Below are 15,965 nucleotides of genomic sequence, written 5' to 3' on the forward strand. Positions count from 1 at the left end.
AAGAGGAGACAGCGCAGCGAGGAAGGGCTTTGCACACTCTGGTGGATGAAGGAAGACCTTGTGAAGATACTAAACTGCAGAGAGCACAGAATGCCCAACCTGGATTTCTCAGGAAACAAGGCTCTGGGATGCTGGTGTTCTAGACAGTGAGATACGACAATTCAGCAACAATGAAATGAAATACAATTGACTGATTCCCCCATCATGGGCTGGGCAGGAGCTGTGGATGAGACTGAGTCTGTGTGGTCCCTGTTTTTCAAGGATGGACTCTTAATGGCAGCCAAACTTCTCATGAGCATAAATGGATCGTCTAGGAGAGCAGAAAGGGGGAAATGCACAGGCGGTTTGGAGAAAGGATTGAGGGTAGAGGAGGGTTGTGGTCCTTAAGGATGGATAAGCAGAACTTTGCTATTCAGAAAGGTATCAAGGGCATTCCAGGGCAATTCTGTGCCCTATATAGAGAGCACAAGGCATCACAGCTGAATTTGGTAGGACTTTCCTCCCTGGGCTGGCTTTGAACCTTGATTTTCAGATCTTAGCCTCCCGAGTAGCTAGGATTACAGGCGTGAGGCACCAGCACCCAGCATCTAGTCCTTTTCTGACTTTTTTTTTGGTGCTGGTTCTCTAAGAACTCTAATGTGATGCTATAAAAACCTGATTCAATGCTAGTGTATTTTATTTCTTCTCAAAATACTAGTTGTATTTCTGATGCTAGCTCTGCAAGTTCTTTACAGTCTTACGTTATTGGGATAATTACCATCAAGAGTAGTGGACGCTCTAGCCTTAGACTTTATTCAAGCTCTTTTTAGTTAATGGTAGGCAAATGTGAAACTTAAATTAATGAGGTAATTATAATAATTAAAAATATTAAACTGAATCATTCAGGTCATCTTATTGGAGAGTCTTGTAATTTGCTCCCTGAGAGTGAACTTCCTTCTGAGTCTAGGTTAGGGGATTCTTTGCTCCTGTAATTTATGATGCATTTTACTGTCAGAACTATGCTCTTGTGAGATTCAGCATTTATCATAAATCACTTGAAAAAATAAATTGAGAAACTTCTCTACTAGATGGTGGAAATCCTTTATCTTTTAGTGGTTGTCCATATTATATTTCTTCAATGTAGAAGGTAATACTAAAAAAAAAAAAACCCCAAAACATCGAAAATCACTATCCTTATATCTCTGGTACTAAGCTTTTTACTTTTGAACTTTTGGAATTTTATGATCCTTAGAGTCAGAGATTTTCTGTGACTCAGCCTTGCACAGGTCTGACTGATTTGCCTAATATGTTACTATTATTTTATGTTCTAAAGCATTTCAATGACAGCTGATACCAAGAAATAAAATCATATATTTCTACCATTTCTCTGACCAGGCTCACATTTGGTTCCTTTCTTTCTTTCTTTTCTGGGACTAGGACAGAATCTTGGTACCAGCCTTAAACAAGAGGCCTGCTGGTGCCTGCTGTGAGTTGTGGGTCAGGCCATTGCTCATATTACTCTTCTTGGCTGTGCTGAAAAGAGTTTGTTTGTTTGTTTATTTTTGTGCCAGTCCTGGGTCTTAAACTCATGAACTCAATGCCTAGGCACTGTCTCTGGGCTTTTTCTCTGAAGGTTAGCACTCTATCACTTGAGCCACAGCTCAAGTTTTGTTTGTTTTTGTTTTGTTTTGGTGGTTAGTTGGAGATAAGAGTCACATGGACTTTCCTACCTGGGCTGGCTTTGAACTCTGATCTCAGCCTCCCGAGTAGCTAGGATTATAGGTGTGAGCCCCTGGCTCCTGGCTTTCCTGTGTTCTTTCAGTGCACACCTGTAGACATGGCAGCTACATGCATGTGAACAGGTAAAGGAGATCCCACTAGTTAGTGTACTGGCTGCACCTAGCATGAGTTTGCTAGGTATATTTCTTTAATTCCTCTTTGATCTTTGATTCTACTCTGAAGAGCCAGTGATGGTGGTTAGATCAGAAGAGGAGCACTTGTTTGCTCAGTAGTAACAAGGCTGCATTCCAGGGGAGACAGGAACAGTGTGAAAAGCTCAGGAGGGATGATGGGTATTTGAAAGAGTCTGTGGCTGGAACTGGGATGGGCACGAGTTGAGCAATAGTAACCTTTGTTAGTCAGGCCCTTCATCTAGAAACTGTAGTGACTCAGATATGCAGTGGTAACTTTATGTAGCAGAAGTAGTCTTTCACTCCCACACCTACTTTTGGAATTGAAGGTGAGAGTGAGAGCTACTTTGTATTAAATATTAATGATTTCTAATTAATTTACCACTTTTAATTTTCAATATGGCTTTTTAGCAGATTTTACAGAAAGAGGCAAGATCTCATTTTCTCCCTGGAGACAGTTATGATCATGATTGGAACAGACAGAACTAGGGTTGAAGCCAGTGAAAGGCAGAGAATCTTGCTTTATGTTGGGCTCCGTTTGGAAGGTACAGGAGCAATCTCATAGACCCTTGTATATAGCAAAAGAAATAAACCAGCTGAGAGGCAGGGGAAGGAAAATCTTTAACTGCAAGTCTCCATTGCCTGGGATCCAGCTGAGGAGGAAAAAGGGGGATGGAGATCTTGGTTTATCAAAGTAAGAGGTTTAAGATTTTGAGCCAGAAGACAAAAGGCCTCATGTCTCTAGTAAGTGTGTTTAGATTTGCTTTTGTTTTCTTTCTTCTCTTCAGTAGGTGATATTCCCTTGTAAGCACACTTCTAATTCCCCTCATCCCTTTCTTCATGACTCTTACTGTGTATTCCACATCTTGTGACCATGCGTCTCCCCTTGCTGGACTGACAACTCCAGGAAGGAAAGGCTTATGCTATTTGTCTTGTCCACCAACACCTCCTAACTTGTAGGCATAGTCTCTGACATGCAGTAGGTGGTCATCAAATACTTGTATTACAAAGACCTTTAAATACTGATTAAGCAAACTGATTTTTCAAATACATTCCCCGAATGCCATCAGGAAAGGGCCATTTTCTTTGTTAGATCAGAAACCTAACAGTGGCAATGGCTGAGGTCTCTGAAGGACTTTTCTACATGCCTGTAGATGAACGACAGTATCCATGCTCTCCTCTTCTCATTCCTCTGTGTTTTATTTCCTTGATCACTGCTTTCCCTTATCAAGTTTCCCAATGACACATAACGCCATGCACTAGCCTCCTGTGTTCATCCTCCTCATTCCTTTCCGCCAACTTTCTTTGGTTAGGGTACATCTAGGCCTTGTCCACCTCTTTTGGATTCATCCAGTTAACAGATTATTTAAGAATATTTCAGTATGTTTAAAGCAGAGATAACCCACACTTTAAAACTTTACAACAAAGAGACAGAAGTATAGATGTTTCTCCTTTGCTCCCCCCATTTTGAATATCTGCCCTACTGTGTTCAAACTTTTGGTTGCCAGAGCACCACCCTCTGGTGTTCCTGTTTATTCTGTCATTTCATGCTGTTCCCTTCCTCCCTCACACCTTTGCAGAGCTGGTATTTTCTGAGAGGACATGTGGCTCTTCCTTTCTTCTCTGGCTCCTAATACTTTCTCTGGATATCTCATTTATTTTCAGCTACAAAAAAATGTGCTCATTGATTCCAGATCTAGGACTCCTGTCCAGAGGACTGGAAATAACAGTAGGGCTGTTATTATTTCCAGCTAGCTCATAGTACATGTCTTTAGTGATTTTTGCTTGTGTTTTACTATTGTCTCCTAAATTGTTTACAATAGAAATTTCAACATGTCAACCTTCACAGTTATCAGAATTGTTTTCTTTAAAACAACAACAGAGCAATTCCTTTTTTTTTTTAAAAATAGATATCTAATAGATTCCCAAGACAGCAAGGCAAATCATGACCACCACTACCAATCACCACTAAATAATGTTGTACTATGTGCCAGGAGCTATTCTAACCTTGCAATCTTACTTTCTTGAAACCTCACAAACAGTGGTTGAGGTAGGCACTCATGTCCTCATTCTGTAGATCAACATCACACAAAGAATGCTCACTTTTCTGTTAGTGCAGAGCCCATCCATGATTGTCCTCAGCCTGCTTTTATTCCAGTGGAGATCTCTCAGCATCCCTGCCTCTCTCCCATTGCCCTGCCTTTATATCTGCAGCTCTCACTGCCTGGAACGCCATTAACCCTTCATTCACAGGGTTAACTCTTACTCATCCTGCAGCCTCCATTCCTATGTCATTTTCCTCTGGAAGGATTGGCCCCTCCCCACTGTTACATGACATTCTTTGCTTCCTTGTGCAAGAGGGTGTACTACGACAGTGGTGTTCTCTACTGAATGAGGAGCTCTTAGGTAGAAATCACTCTTTTTCCATCAGTGTCTTGGCATTGAACAGAGGCCTGCTATATCGAGTCGATAAGGAGCCAGTGTCAGCAGCAGCTCTGTGAGACCAGAAGGAGTGGCTGTCTTCTTCAGTGCTGTGTTCCTGACTTCTGGCACAAATACACAGGAAGTGCTCAGTATTTGAATGAAAAGAATGAACTGCTGATAATGTTTTTTTTAAAAATTTTTTTTTAAGCAAACGTAAGCAGGCAGAACTTTTTTTTTTTTTTGCCAATGCTAGGACTTGAACTCAGGGCCTGGGCACTGTCCCTGAGCTTTTTGCTCAGTGGTAGCACTCTGCTATTGAGCCACAGCTCCACTTCTGGGACGCGTGCGTGTGTGTGTATGTGTGTGTGTGTGTGGTTAATTGGAGATAAAAGTCTTATGGACTTTCCTGCCTGGGCTGGCTTTGAATTGTGATCCTTAGATCTCATCATCCTGAGTAGCTAGGATTACAGCTTTGAGCCTCTGATTTCTACTAGAATTTTCTGTTTTTTTTTTTTTATTCCTATTTTTGTAAGTAGTAGCAGAAATAGTCTTGGTTCCCTTTTGAATCCACTTTAAGCAAATCTAAAAATAAAGCATATTCAGTATAGATGAATAAGAACAGATTCTAATTAATTTTTAGGTTGCCATCTGTTTAGAATTTAATATATTCGTATTTTTAGATTAGAGCAATATTTAAACGATCATCTATAGTCCTTAAATATGAGAAATATAGTTGTGTGCCATTAAAAAAAAAGACTGACATGTCAGGGTTACTGAGATGAATGCAGATGTTACATTTCATTGAGACAGGAGAGGAGTGCTTTGATGGGTGCTGTGTGAGCGCATTACCTGCTGGCCCGGCTTGATGGGGGACAGTGTGATGCCCTGGGTGTTAATCACAGGCAGGATCTGGTTCCCGATAACCGTGGCGATGATCTGGCCCTGGGCGTTGGTCAGGAGCTGGGGGGTGATGGGCTGCACTTGAAGGCCCTGAGTGCCGCTGGCTGCTTGGCTGGAAGGCCCGGGGTTAGGCATCAGTGGAATGGTCCCAATGATCTGCAAGAGACAGGTCTGGAGTTGAGGAGGGGGCTTGGTCTAGGGTCCACACAGCAATCACAAGTGGACATCACAGCATGCCTTGGGTGGGCAGGAAACTACCAGGAGTGGATTAGGAATCTATGAATACATTGGAGTATGGGAAAAAAAAAGGCAGGAAGAGAAGGAGAAGGGAAAATGGCACATGAACCATGGGAAAGGAAAAGCCTCTTACTTAACAAAACCTTAGATAGCCAAGCACTCACTGGTGGCTCAGGCCTGAAATTCCAGCTACTGTAGGAGGCTGAAATCTGGAGGAGTCTGGCTGGAAGCCAAGCTTGGCAGAAAAGTTAGTGAAATTTTACATTTATAAAACCACAACAGTGTGAGGACAGGTGGGGGAGAAGTATGGAAGGGGTGACATTGATCAAGATGCATTGTATTCATAAACTGGCATGTTGCATTGAAACTCTTTGTGCAACAACTTAAAGATAATAGTAATGTTTAATACAATGAATGCTAGATATGGTTGTTATGGCACATTAAAAAAGATAATAATAACAAAAAACAAAATAATGAGCAAAAAGTCAGGGCTGGAGGCATGACTCAAGTGGTAGAGGACCAGCCAGAGCAAAAATGCAGAGCAAGCATGGGGCCCTGAATTCAAAGCTCTTTCTTGAGGCCAGGATCAACTACATAGTCAGACCCTGTCTCAAAAAAAAAAAAAAATCAAAATCATGCATCAGTAAATGCCGGATTCATGCTGTCTGTCAGAACCAGGGCAAGGAAGGCTTTCTTAGCACACCGAGCCCCAGCTGCCTGGGAAGCTGCATGGTTTCCTCACAGGGACTTGATCTGCTGCGGGAGCTCTGCCTCCCACTGTAAGTTGATTCTTTTACGTCTCTGCCCTGTCTTCTACCCTCATCCCATCCTGCTGGCTGCAGTCCCAGCTACCTTCCTGGTACCCCAGCAGGATAAGGGCATCAAGACTCTTGGTGCTCCTGGTGGCGGAGAAACCAATTTCAAAGAAGACAAAGAAGCAGAATCTCATTTTCTGCGGTGCCACCTCTACAGCATCATGTTTGTCAGAGGGTCTGAGCTATCTGAAGGTTTTCAGAGTTAGGCTCACATGTTTGAAGCTTTTCACATAGAACTGATCACTGCAGATGGACAACAGAAAGAATGTGCATTTTAAATGTCATATTATACATTGCAGCCTCCGTGATGGACAGGGGACTGGACAGGCTCTTGGTCTCTAGTAACCTCTGGCTTCGCTGAATGGATTGTGCAGACAGACTGAAGGGGGGACTGCTGTATCCCACTACTGCAGAAGAAGGAAGACACCATAGACGGGAGGAGCCCGTGTCCAGTGTCAATGGAACCTGGAAATGCAACCCCCACTCACATATTTCTGGAGACAGATTTAATCTGCAAAAACGTCCCAAACTGTGACCTATGTCGGTAATCCTAGCTACTCAGGAGGCTGTAATGTGAGGATCACAGTTCAAAGCCAGCTTGGGCAGGAAAGTCCATGAGACTCCTCTTCAACTAATCAGCAAAAAGCCAGAAGTAGAGCTGTGGCTCATGTGGTAGAGCACCAGCCTTGTGAAACTTCCCCTCCCCCCCGAAAAAAAAAACTCAAAAAATGGAGGGTGAGAACTGAGGTCCTGAGTTCAAGCCCCAGTATTGGTATGCACACATGGGCACACACGTGTATATACACGCGCCCCAGACCCAAACTGTGGGCCATTTCCTAGTGCTGTGGACCCCCTTGAGGGCAGTCAGGAAGCTTTCTGAGCAATGCTGATATTGCTGCACATACAGCAGCATGGTCAGGTAGTGACGCTTGATGGGCTGTCACAGGCTTCCCCTGCTTCTGGATGTGAGCCATGGTGACCTGGCCAAGGAGTCACTGAGACGCAGTGATAACATCTCAGGAAGCCTTTTCACAGGCAAGGCTGCTTTACATCCACTGCTCTTACAGCTGCTCTACAAGGTGGGTAAGTCTCCTAGGACCTCTGTGCAGGACTTGGTACATAGTGGGGTGGGGAAGGGGGTCCTTCAAATGCTTGCTTTCCCGTTGGCCTCTTGCCTCCCACTACCCAGAAGGCATTGGAGGTACCAGCTTATCGACAGCACCCCAAATCCTAGTTGCAATTTCCCACTCGGTGATAAGTTGTCCATGGACTGGGTTTATAAACAACCCTGCTTCCTGTTGCCACAGCACTCAACAGACTCCAGACAGTTTCTTAGTAAATATATATATGTATTTATAATTTATGTAACATATAAAATATAATCTATTTATAATATATAATCTATGTAATATATAATATACTTTAAATTATATTATATAATCTACATAATCTCTCATATAATCTCTCTCTCTATATATATGTATATATAGCAGCAAATAGGTTTCAGGTTCAGTTATCACTAGGACTCCAGATTAAACTGGGACTTCAGGAGAAGTATAAGACTACCTGGTGCTGGGGAAAGCCCCCTCCTCACCAGACATCTGACAGGCTTCTCCCTCACCCCATGACATGTGCTAATGGAAGAGTGATTGGAATATCAAGTATCAAGGGAAGTTGTCAAGGGATGCTGATAAAGGTCAGGTCACTACTGTGAGAGTGGCTGGCGTCCCCTAGGGAGGCAGTAGGCTTGTAGACTTCCTGCACAAGCCTGTGAGGTCTGTCCCATAGTATCAGCAATGAGCGCATCTCATCCATGTGAGCAAGGTCAGGAGCATCAATAGATCATAGCACATAAGTATTTAATCGATGAGTGGTCTCACATTAAAGAACCCAAAGGTTGGCTCCTGCAACCCTCACAGGCAACACAAGAGTCCTGGAGAGCAGGCCTTATGTGCTAGGCTGTGGTGGACTATTCCCTCTCTATATGGCAGCTACCCACCCATTCTGGCCACCTCTAGTGTCTTTGGTTTATGCCTACCCTTTCTCTGTCTGCTTGACCTGAGCTGGAAGCCGGTAGGACTGAGTGCATTGAGGTGGAGGGTTGTGGGTGCTATTTTAGGCAGGATGTCAGTGTGTTTGGAGCCAGGAAGAATGCCTCCAAATGAGGCATGACACATGATAGATGCAGAATGCAAGGTGATGAAAAGAGAGATCCTGTCTTGGGATGATTGACAGGAGTCTGTTCGGTCTCCATGGTAATGAGATGCACTTTCTGAGTGAAAGAAGCAGAAAGGGAAATGCAGATGACTTTGCAACCTTTCCCCTAGGTACACTCATGTCCCAACACCAAGCTGCGATATTACTAACATACATGCCTCTTATATTCTCTCCATACCCTCCTCTCAATTTTTGATGGGGATGAGCATTAGTTTTCTCAGGATAGAACAGCAGTGGTGTCAGAGCCAGCAGAGTCTGGAGTCCTTTAATATGCAGTTTGCCTGTGAGGTGAGGGGCAGGGAAGGAAGTGAGTCTAAAGTCAGGAATCCTTGGGTGAAGCTACACATTTTTTCTTTTCATTCTCTTTTCAGGAGTGTCAGGTCACTATCTCAGTCAACACTTGTTGGCACACATGGAGAATTTTGTCTTAGTCTCCATGGTATCCACTTAAGCAGGTTGTAATCTGTTCCTGGGTTGATGGATAAAGATGATCACACAATTGGATCGTCTAAAAGCCTCCGATGAGCCTGTTTATGCTTATGTTGATTCTGATTCTTCTAAGCATTTCCACACAGTAATTAGTACTCCCCTATGAATTTTGACTTCTCAGAGGTCCCCGTAAGATGAAAGTAGTTGAGGTACCAAGAACTGAGACTGTATTCACAAACAATTGTCCATTTTCAAGTTGGAAGTTACATTTCCAACTAAAAGTTTTTTGTTTTTTTGTTTTGTTGGTCATGGGGCTTGATCTCTGGGTCTGGGCGCTGTCCCTGAGCTCTTTAGCTCAAGACTAGTGCTCTACCACTTTGAGCCCAGTGCCACTTGTGGTATTCTGGTGGTTAATTGGAGATAAGAGTTTCACAGATTTTCTTGCCTGGGTTGGCTTTGAACCATGATCTTCAGATCTCAGCTGCCTGAGTAGCTAGGATTATAGGTGTGAGCCACCAGCGCCTGGCCAATTAAAAGCATTTTTAAGGAGAGTATCTGCATCTGTGTATTTCCACTAAGTTAAAAAATTAAAAGGCAGAAAGAGGATGCTTTGAGACACTTGTAGTATTAAAACTCCCTTTTTGGGAGTTTGACTACTTAGCTCTCCAGAGCCAAGGATTGATTACTAGGAAAAGTCCTGATGAAAGTTTGTGTTGCTCAGCCATTGATCAAGAAGCATTGCATTTATAAACTGCTTTGCTGAAAGGAAATTCCTTAGTTCAACCACTTAAAGATAAGTTAAAAAATATAAAAGCAACTAGTTAGGTGCTGGTGGCTCATGCCTGTAACCCTAGCTATTTAGGAGGCTGAGATCTGAGGATCACAGTTCAAAGCCAGACTGGGTAGGAAAGTCCATGAGACTCTTATCTTCAATAAGCCACATGCAAAAAAGCTGGAAGTAGAGCTGTGGCTGAAGTGGAAGAGTGCTAGTTTTGAGCAAGAAAGCTGAAGAACAGTGTCCAGGCCCTGAGCTCCAGCCCCTGCACTGGCGCATGGCACATATACATATGAAACTAGATAATGACTCTTGCTCAAGCCATTCTGCATTTGAAACAAATTCACATTCTCTTAGGACATTGAGGGTTCTGCAGAGTAGCTAAATGCTGTATGTCTTCCTTCTATAAGCACAGGAGTCAGGAGTCATGCATTACATAGAGATGCATTTGGGATAACACAGGGGTCATAGACATCAACGGAAGATTCCATCAACTCAAATAAGAAGTAAGCATTAAATGAGTGAATGGTATTAGAACTAGGGAAAGGAAAGGGAATATCAAAATCAAGAGACAAAGGATAAAAAGACAAACAACTCCAAAAGCAATACTTAAAAAACCATGTGGTGTAAACCAACTGAACAACTCCTGGGGGGAGAGGGAAAGGAGGAGGGGGGAGGGGGAAATGAGGGAGGTGTAACAAATTGTACAAGATATGTATCCACTACCTTACATATGAAACTGTAACCCCTCCGTACATCACTTTGACAATAAATAAGTAATTATTCAAAAAAATCCATTGATTAAGAAAAGCAGTCTCTATGCCCACACAGGTAGGTGCTCAAGAATATTGGGTATGAATGAATTACTTTAGAGGAAGAAAGAAGAGGATGGTTGAGGAAGACGTGGGTTCTGTGAGATTGGGTGGGATGAGGCAAAGCCTGACAGGTCACTAGCCTAAGGGTGTGAGTCATGAGGATGCTGAGTAGGACAGTTTGCATGGGAGGGGTGTGTGTGAGATCAGCTAGGCTGGAGGGCTCAAGTCCCATCCAGTTGCACAGTGAATGGGTTTTTATGGAGGAGAACTACTTTAGGCATGAATGTGGCAGTGTGGGCAGAATGAACTGGAACAGCAAGAGACTGGCCCACCAATCTCTGGGATGCTATTGCAGACATCCTGGTATGAAGCCAAATGCCCAATGAATCCTAGGCATAGGGGTTGCTGATTTGTTTGTTAGCTTCCCCTTCAACTCAGAAAGCATGGCCTACTCTGTGCCTAGCTTACAACATTAGACATTTGGTGAGTGAAGTTATTGCCCCATCAATCCCACAGAAAATAGCTTGAGCATCGTTTGTAATGATCTTCTATGCTATTGCCTGACTCTTTCTCCAGTAATGACTCATCTCCTACGAATGCTTTAGCTATGCCGAGGCCCATACTGGCATTATAATGATAATTTGTGACTGAAAGAGTGCCAGCTTATCTGACAGGGGACTTCATGGCCAACTGTCTTCTTGGATGAACTAAGAGAATCAAGCACAAGTCAGGAATAATGTTCATGGTACAAGAGCATCTTAAAAAAGTCATTCAAACAATTAATGTTAATTAGCCCATTTGTTTATTTATTTTTGTTGGTCATGAGGCTTGAATTCAGGGCTTGGGCACCGTTCCTGAGCTCTTCTTTTGCTCAAGGCTAGCACTCTACCACTTTGAGCCACAGTGCCACTTCTGGTTTTCTGGTGGTTAATTGGAGATAAGGGTCTCATGGACTTTCCTGTCTGGGCTGGCTTTGAACTGTGATCCTCAGATTTCAGCCTACTGAATAGCTATGATTACAAGCATGAGCTGCTAGCACCTGGCTATACCATGTGTTTAAAATATCCCTATTTCAATAAGAACTTGGGTAGCTTTTATCCAACTGAGTTATCTTTAATGCAGCAATAATTATATTTATAATTTATTTCTTATTTTTTGGTGCTGGTCCTGAGGGTTGAACTCAGGGCCTTGGTGCTGTCCCTGAGCTTTCTTATTTAAAGGTAGTGCTATACCACTTGAACCAAGGCTCCACTTCTAGCTTTTTGATGGTTAATTAGAAATAAGAGTTCATAGACTTTCCTGCCTGAGATGGCTTCAAACTGTGATTCTTAGATCTCAGCCTCCTGAGTAGCTAGGATTACAGGTGTGAGCCACGGTGCCAGGCAGTAATGATCATTTAAATCAGTGATGTCAGCCAGAAGGAGGTGAAGCAATCTCTCTGAATACAGCTATTCTCTCAGTTCCTGAAGTGATGATTTTTGTATTCTTCCTATGATGCATTCATTTTGGCTCTAGAATGATTTGTAGCAGCCCTCACTAGGATATTGGTTCTAGAAAGAGTAAGGAAATATCATCATTATAACATTTATTCCAGGTCGTGTGTTTTTGCATTTGGCTACATCCAAGGTGGAGAGCAGGAGACATATGAATGCTGAGAGGGGCTCTCACAGGAAATCTGGAGCAGAGAATGATAAAGGATGAGGATGAGAATATAAGCATCCAATTAGAGGAAGAGACTAAAGCAAGGACAGGTACATTTAGTGTTATGGGTTGGCTCCGGCTTCCCAGAGCTCTGAAAGTTCCAAGGTTTGGGAGAAAGAGTGGCATTGTGGCTTAACCATATCTGGCAAGGGCAAGGGGTAAGGAATGGCCATATGACCAGAGGTAGAACACAGCCCATAATATAAGACAAGTTATCTTAAACCAATTTGTAAGCTGTAGACGGCTCATTTCTTTAATAAAAAATTGGAGGGAGGTTATTTTAAGATGTACTTTTTTGTGTGTGCTGGTCCTAGGGCTTGAACTCAGGGCCTGGGCACTGTCCCTGAGCTCTTTTGCTCAAGACTAGTCCTTGATCACTTGAGCCACAGTTGTACTTTCAGCTTTTTTGGTGATTCACTGGAGAGAAGTCTCATGAACTCTCCTCCCTGGGCTGGCTTCAAACTCCACCTGGCCATCAACGGTTCAGTTTTAATTGAGAAACACACTCAGAGAAAAAAGCAATGAATTAGAGGTCTCAGGATCTTAAAAAAAAAAAAAGGACAAAGTGATGTTATGAAAACAACAGTAACTTGGCTGGGCATGGTAGTACACAGCTGTAGTTCCAGTAAGAATGGCTATGGCTTTGGAACTAAGAAGAGACAGAAAAAGACAGGGAGAGGGAAAAGAGAGTGTGAGAGAGGAGGGGGGAGGAGGAAGCAGAGGAGGAGGGGTGGGGAGGAGCACCCTATGGCTTGGAACTAGCCCCATACCCTTTGACAGCACAACAAAGATTCACCTTTCTCTGGCCCTAGAGAACTCCCCTAGGGGAATGAGAGCTCCCATGAGTAGATCTGGAGGAAAGGCAGCTCTGAGATGGAAATGGGGATCTGGAAGAGCACATGTTTCCTATTGCAATGGCACTGCAAAGTCCCATTTGGGCCTCAGAAGTCATTGAAGTGCCACCAGGAATGGGCTCTCTGGCCAGCACCTGGAGAGGGCCATTACTCTGGCAATCTCTGGGGATTAACCTAGTAATTCTACTTCAACCTGCTAGAACAGAGCCCTCGTTCATAAGCATGAAGAGGAGGAAATCCATCCAAGAGGGGCCACAGTAGCAGGTTGTAGGAAGGAGGCCAAGTTGGGAACTTCTGCTGCTGGGAATAGTATTTCAACGTTTTCAGTGTTGTTACCTTCAGGATACCAGAGATCTTATTTAAAATTTAAAGTGATCAGAGACAGATACAGCAAGAACCTTAGCTTTGTCTGGGGACAGAAGAAGCATGGCCAGTGAGAATGTCCCCAGGTTTAACCCTTGCCTGGTACCTGTGGGTCACACCTTTAATCCTAGCTACTCAGGAGGCTGATGAGATCTAGATCTGAGAACCAGCCTGGGCATAAAAGTCCATGACACTTTTATTTCCAATTAATTAGTGAAAAGCCAGAAATAGAGATTGTGACACAAGTAGTAGAGTGCCAGCACTGAGTGAAAAAACCAAAGGAAACAATGAGGCCCTGAGTTCAAGACCCAGTACCAGCACAAAAAGAAAAAAGTAGAAAGGGGTAGCCCATCCCCAGATATGAAGTTCAGAACACTAAGACATGATGACACAAGTCTCCACGTCAGAGCTTTGTCAACTAAGAATGCTTGAAAAGGTAGAAAAAAGGCAAAAGGGAAGGCAAGGAAATGTGGAAGAGGAGGGAAGGAGTCTCACAAATGATTAGAAGCTGATCTTTTAAAAATTATGAACAGAAAGTATATTTTCCCATAAACTACAGATCTGGTTTATTTCTGAGGTGCTGACTCTATTTATAATACCAATCCTTGAACTTCCACAGTACTTAAAGATGAATATTATTCAAATATTATTGCTGACATTCTACTGAAGCTCTTGAAAATCTTTAGAAATAAAACAGTGCAAGTCAGTGACCACCAAAGGAGACATTAGGTATATCTAAGAAAAAATTTTCAGAAGAGCTGGGTGGGAGAAATTTTCACCTGATCATTTAATAATTATGTGAGCATGAACCTTCTCATGATGACTCACCCATGTTTACAGTGTTTAATAAAGGTGTGCATTTGTGGGTTTGGGGTTCCTTTCCTCTCTAACTAAATACCAAATGACCCCAAATTCACACAAACACTGTTGAACACAGTTTTGTTGTTATTATTTGTTTGGTGTTGGGGAAGAAGACATCTATCCTGTCTGCCTGTGTCTTTCAGTTACAAAAGAGGGGGCGAGGTGAAAGGGTCTTAGCAGATCTTAATGCCCTATAACATCGTAAGTGATGTCAATTTTGAAGATGTTTTAAAGGAGCAATTTGCTTATGGAGCTTAGGCTGGTTCTGGCTCTGCGTGCAGGCCTTTACATGCCAACATTGTAGAAGAAACTTCACATCTCAGAGAACTGACAGGTCTTCCAGGTAAGAGTCAACTGGATTGATACAATGATCATCCTTATTGGACCTGAATTTTTCTTGAGTCCTTTGGCAAAATGAAGTTAGCAGCCTGGGCCTCATTATGAACAGTTGACAATTCTTTCTCTAGAAATACTGCAATAGAATCTGGCAAGTTCTACACTCGGCAGGCAGGCATTTATTTGTTTGCTTTTCCTTACATTTTTATTTTAAGATGCAGCATAGTATTTGTTTTTACATAGATTAGCATTGATTGTGAGATTTGCTATTCTTTTATTTTCATTCCCTATTCAAGCATGAGGAAACATTCATAGACAAAAAGATTTGATCCAAGATATAATCAACAGATTAAATTTATACCAATGATATTAGATTGGATGGGAGCTGAGGAGCCATTAAAACTGCCTTGGTGGCCCATTTTTGGACTTAATCATACATAATAAAAGAATTTGTTGGTAGGAAATGCATCCTTTTGAAAACAGTATAGGTGCCTGCTATCAATGTAAGTGCTTTTGTTTTATTTGTTCGATCTATCTATCTATCTATCTATCTATCTATCTATCTATCTATCTATCTATCTATCTATCATCTATCTGCCTATCTCTAGTCTCTCTCCATTCTATTATCCATCTATTTATCTATCTAGTCTCAATCCAACTATCTATCATCTATCTATCTATCTATCTATCTATCTATCTATCTATCTATCTATCTATCTATCTATCTACCTACCTACCTACCTACCTACCTATCCACCCGTCCATCTACGTATCTATCATTTTTTGAGATAGGTTCTCACTCTGTAACCCAAACTGTCCTGGAACTCACTATGTAGCCCAGGCTGGCTTCAAGCACAGAATCACCCTGCTTCAGCCTCCATGGTGCTGAGATTACAGGTATGTGCTACCACATCTGAAATTTTGGAAGTTAAAAAATTCTATATGAGCTGGGGTGGCTCATGCCTGTACTCCTAGCTACTCAGAAGGCTGAGATCTGAGGCTCATGGTTCAAAGCTAGCCTGGGCAGAAAAGTCTGAGAGACTCTTATTTCCAATAAATTACAAAAAAAGCTGGAAATGGAGCTGTGGTTCAAGTAGTAGAGCACTAACCAGGAGCAAAAGAAGCTCAGGGACAGCATCCAGGCTCTGAGTTCAAGCCCCAGGACCAGCAAAAGAAAATTCCTTATGAATTATATGTTTACTGTACTGGAAAGTTCATTAGCAAATTCTGGATTTTATAGTTCATGTCTTGTCTATGGTGCTGGTTTACCTCCCCCTCTCTGCATACTATTTTTTACTCATCTTAAAGCTGCAACAATGAGGACAAGACAGCAAATAATTTTACAAAGC

The 15,965-nt window shown here is 42.5% G+C and overlaps 1 protein-coding gene across 2 annotated transcripts in view; it reads right to left on the minus strand.

The window, feature by feature from the left end:
- Pou6f2 (POU class 6 homeobox 2) overlaps positions 1-15,965 on the minus strand; it is a 386,522-nt gene that overhangs the window by 19,972 nt on the left and 350,585 nt on the right. For both annotated transcript variants that reach the window (XM_048337791.1, XM_048337792.1), the window contains one exon: positions 5,163-5,369. In XM_048337791.1, the coding sequence (XP_048193748.1) occupies positions 5,163-5,369 (207 nt within the window). The remainder of the gene's footprint in view (positions 1-5,162; positions 5,370-15,965) is intronic.

This window comes from Perognathus longimembris, chromosome 2, assembly GCF_023159225.1.
Source record: "Perognathus longimembris pacificus isolate PPM17 chromosome 2, ASM2315922v1, whole genome shotgun sequence".
NCBI lineage: Eukaryota > Metazoa > Chordata > Mammalia > Rodentia > Heteromyidae > Perognathus > Perognathus longimembris.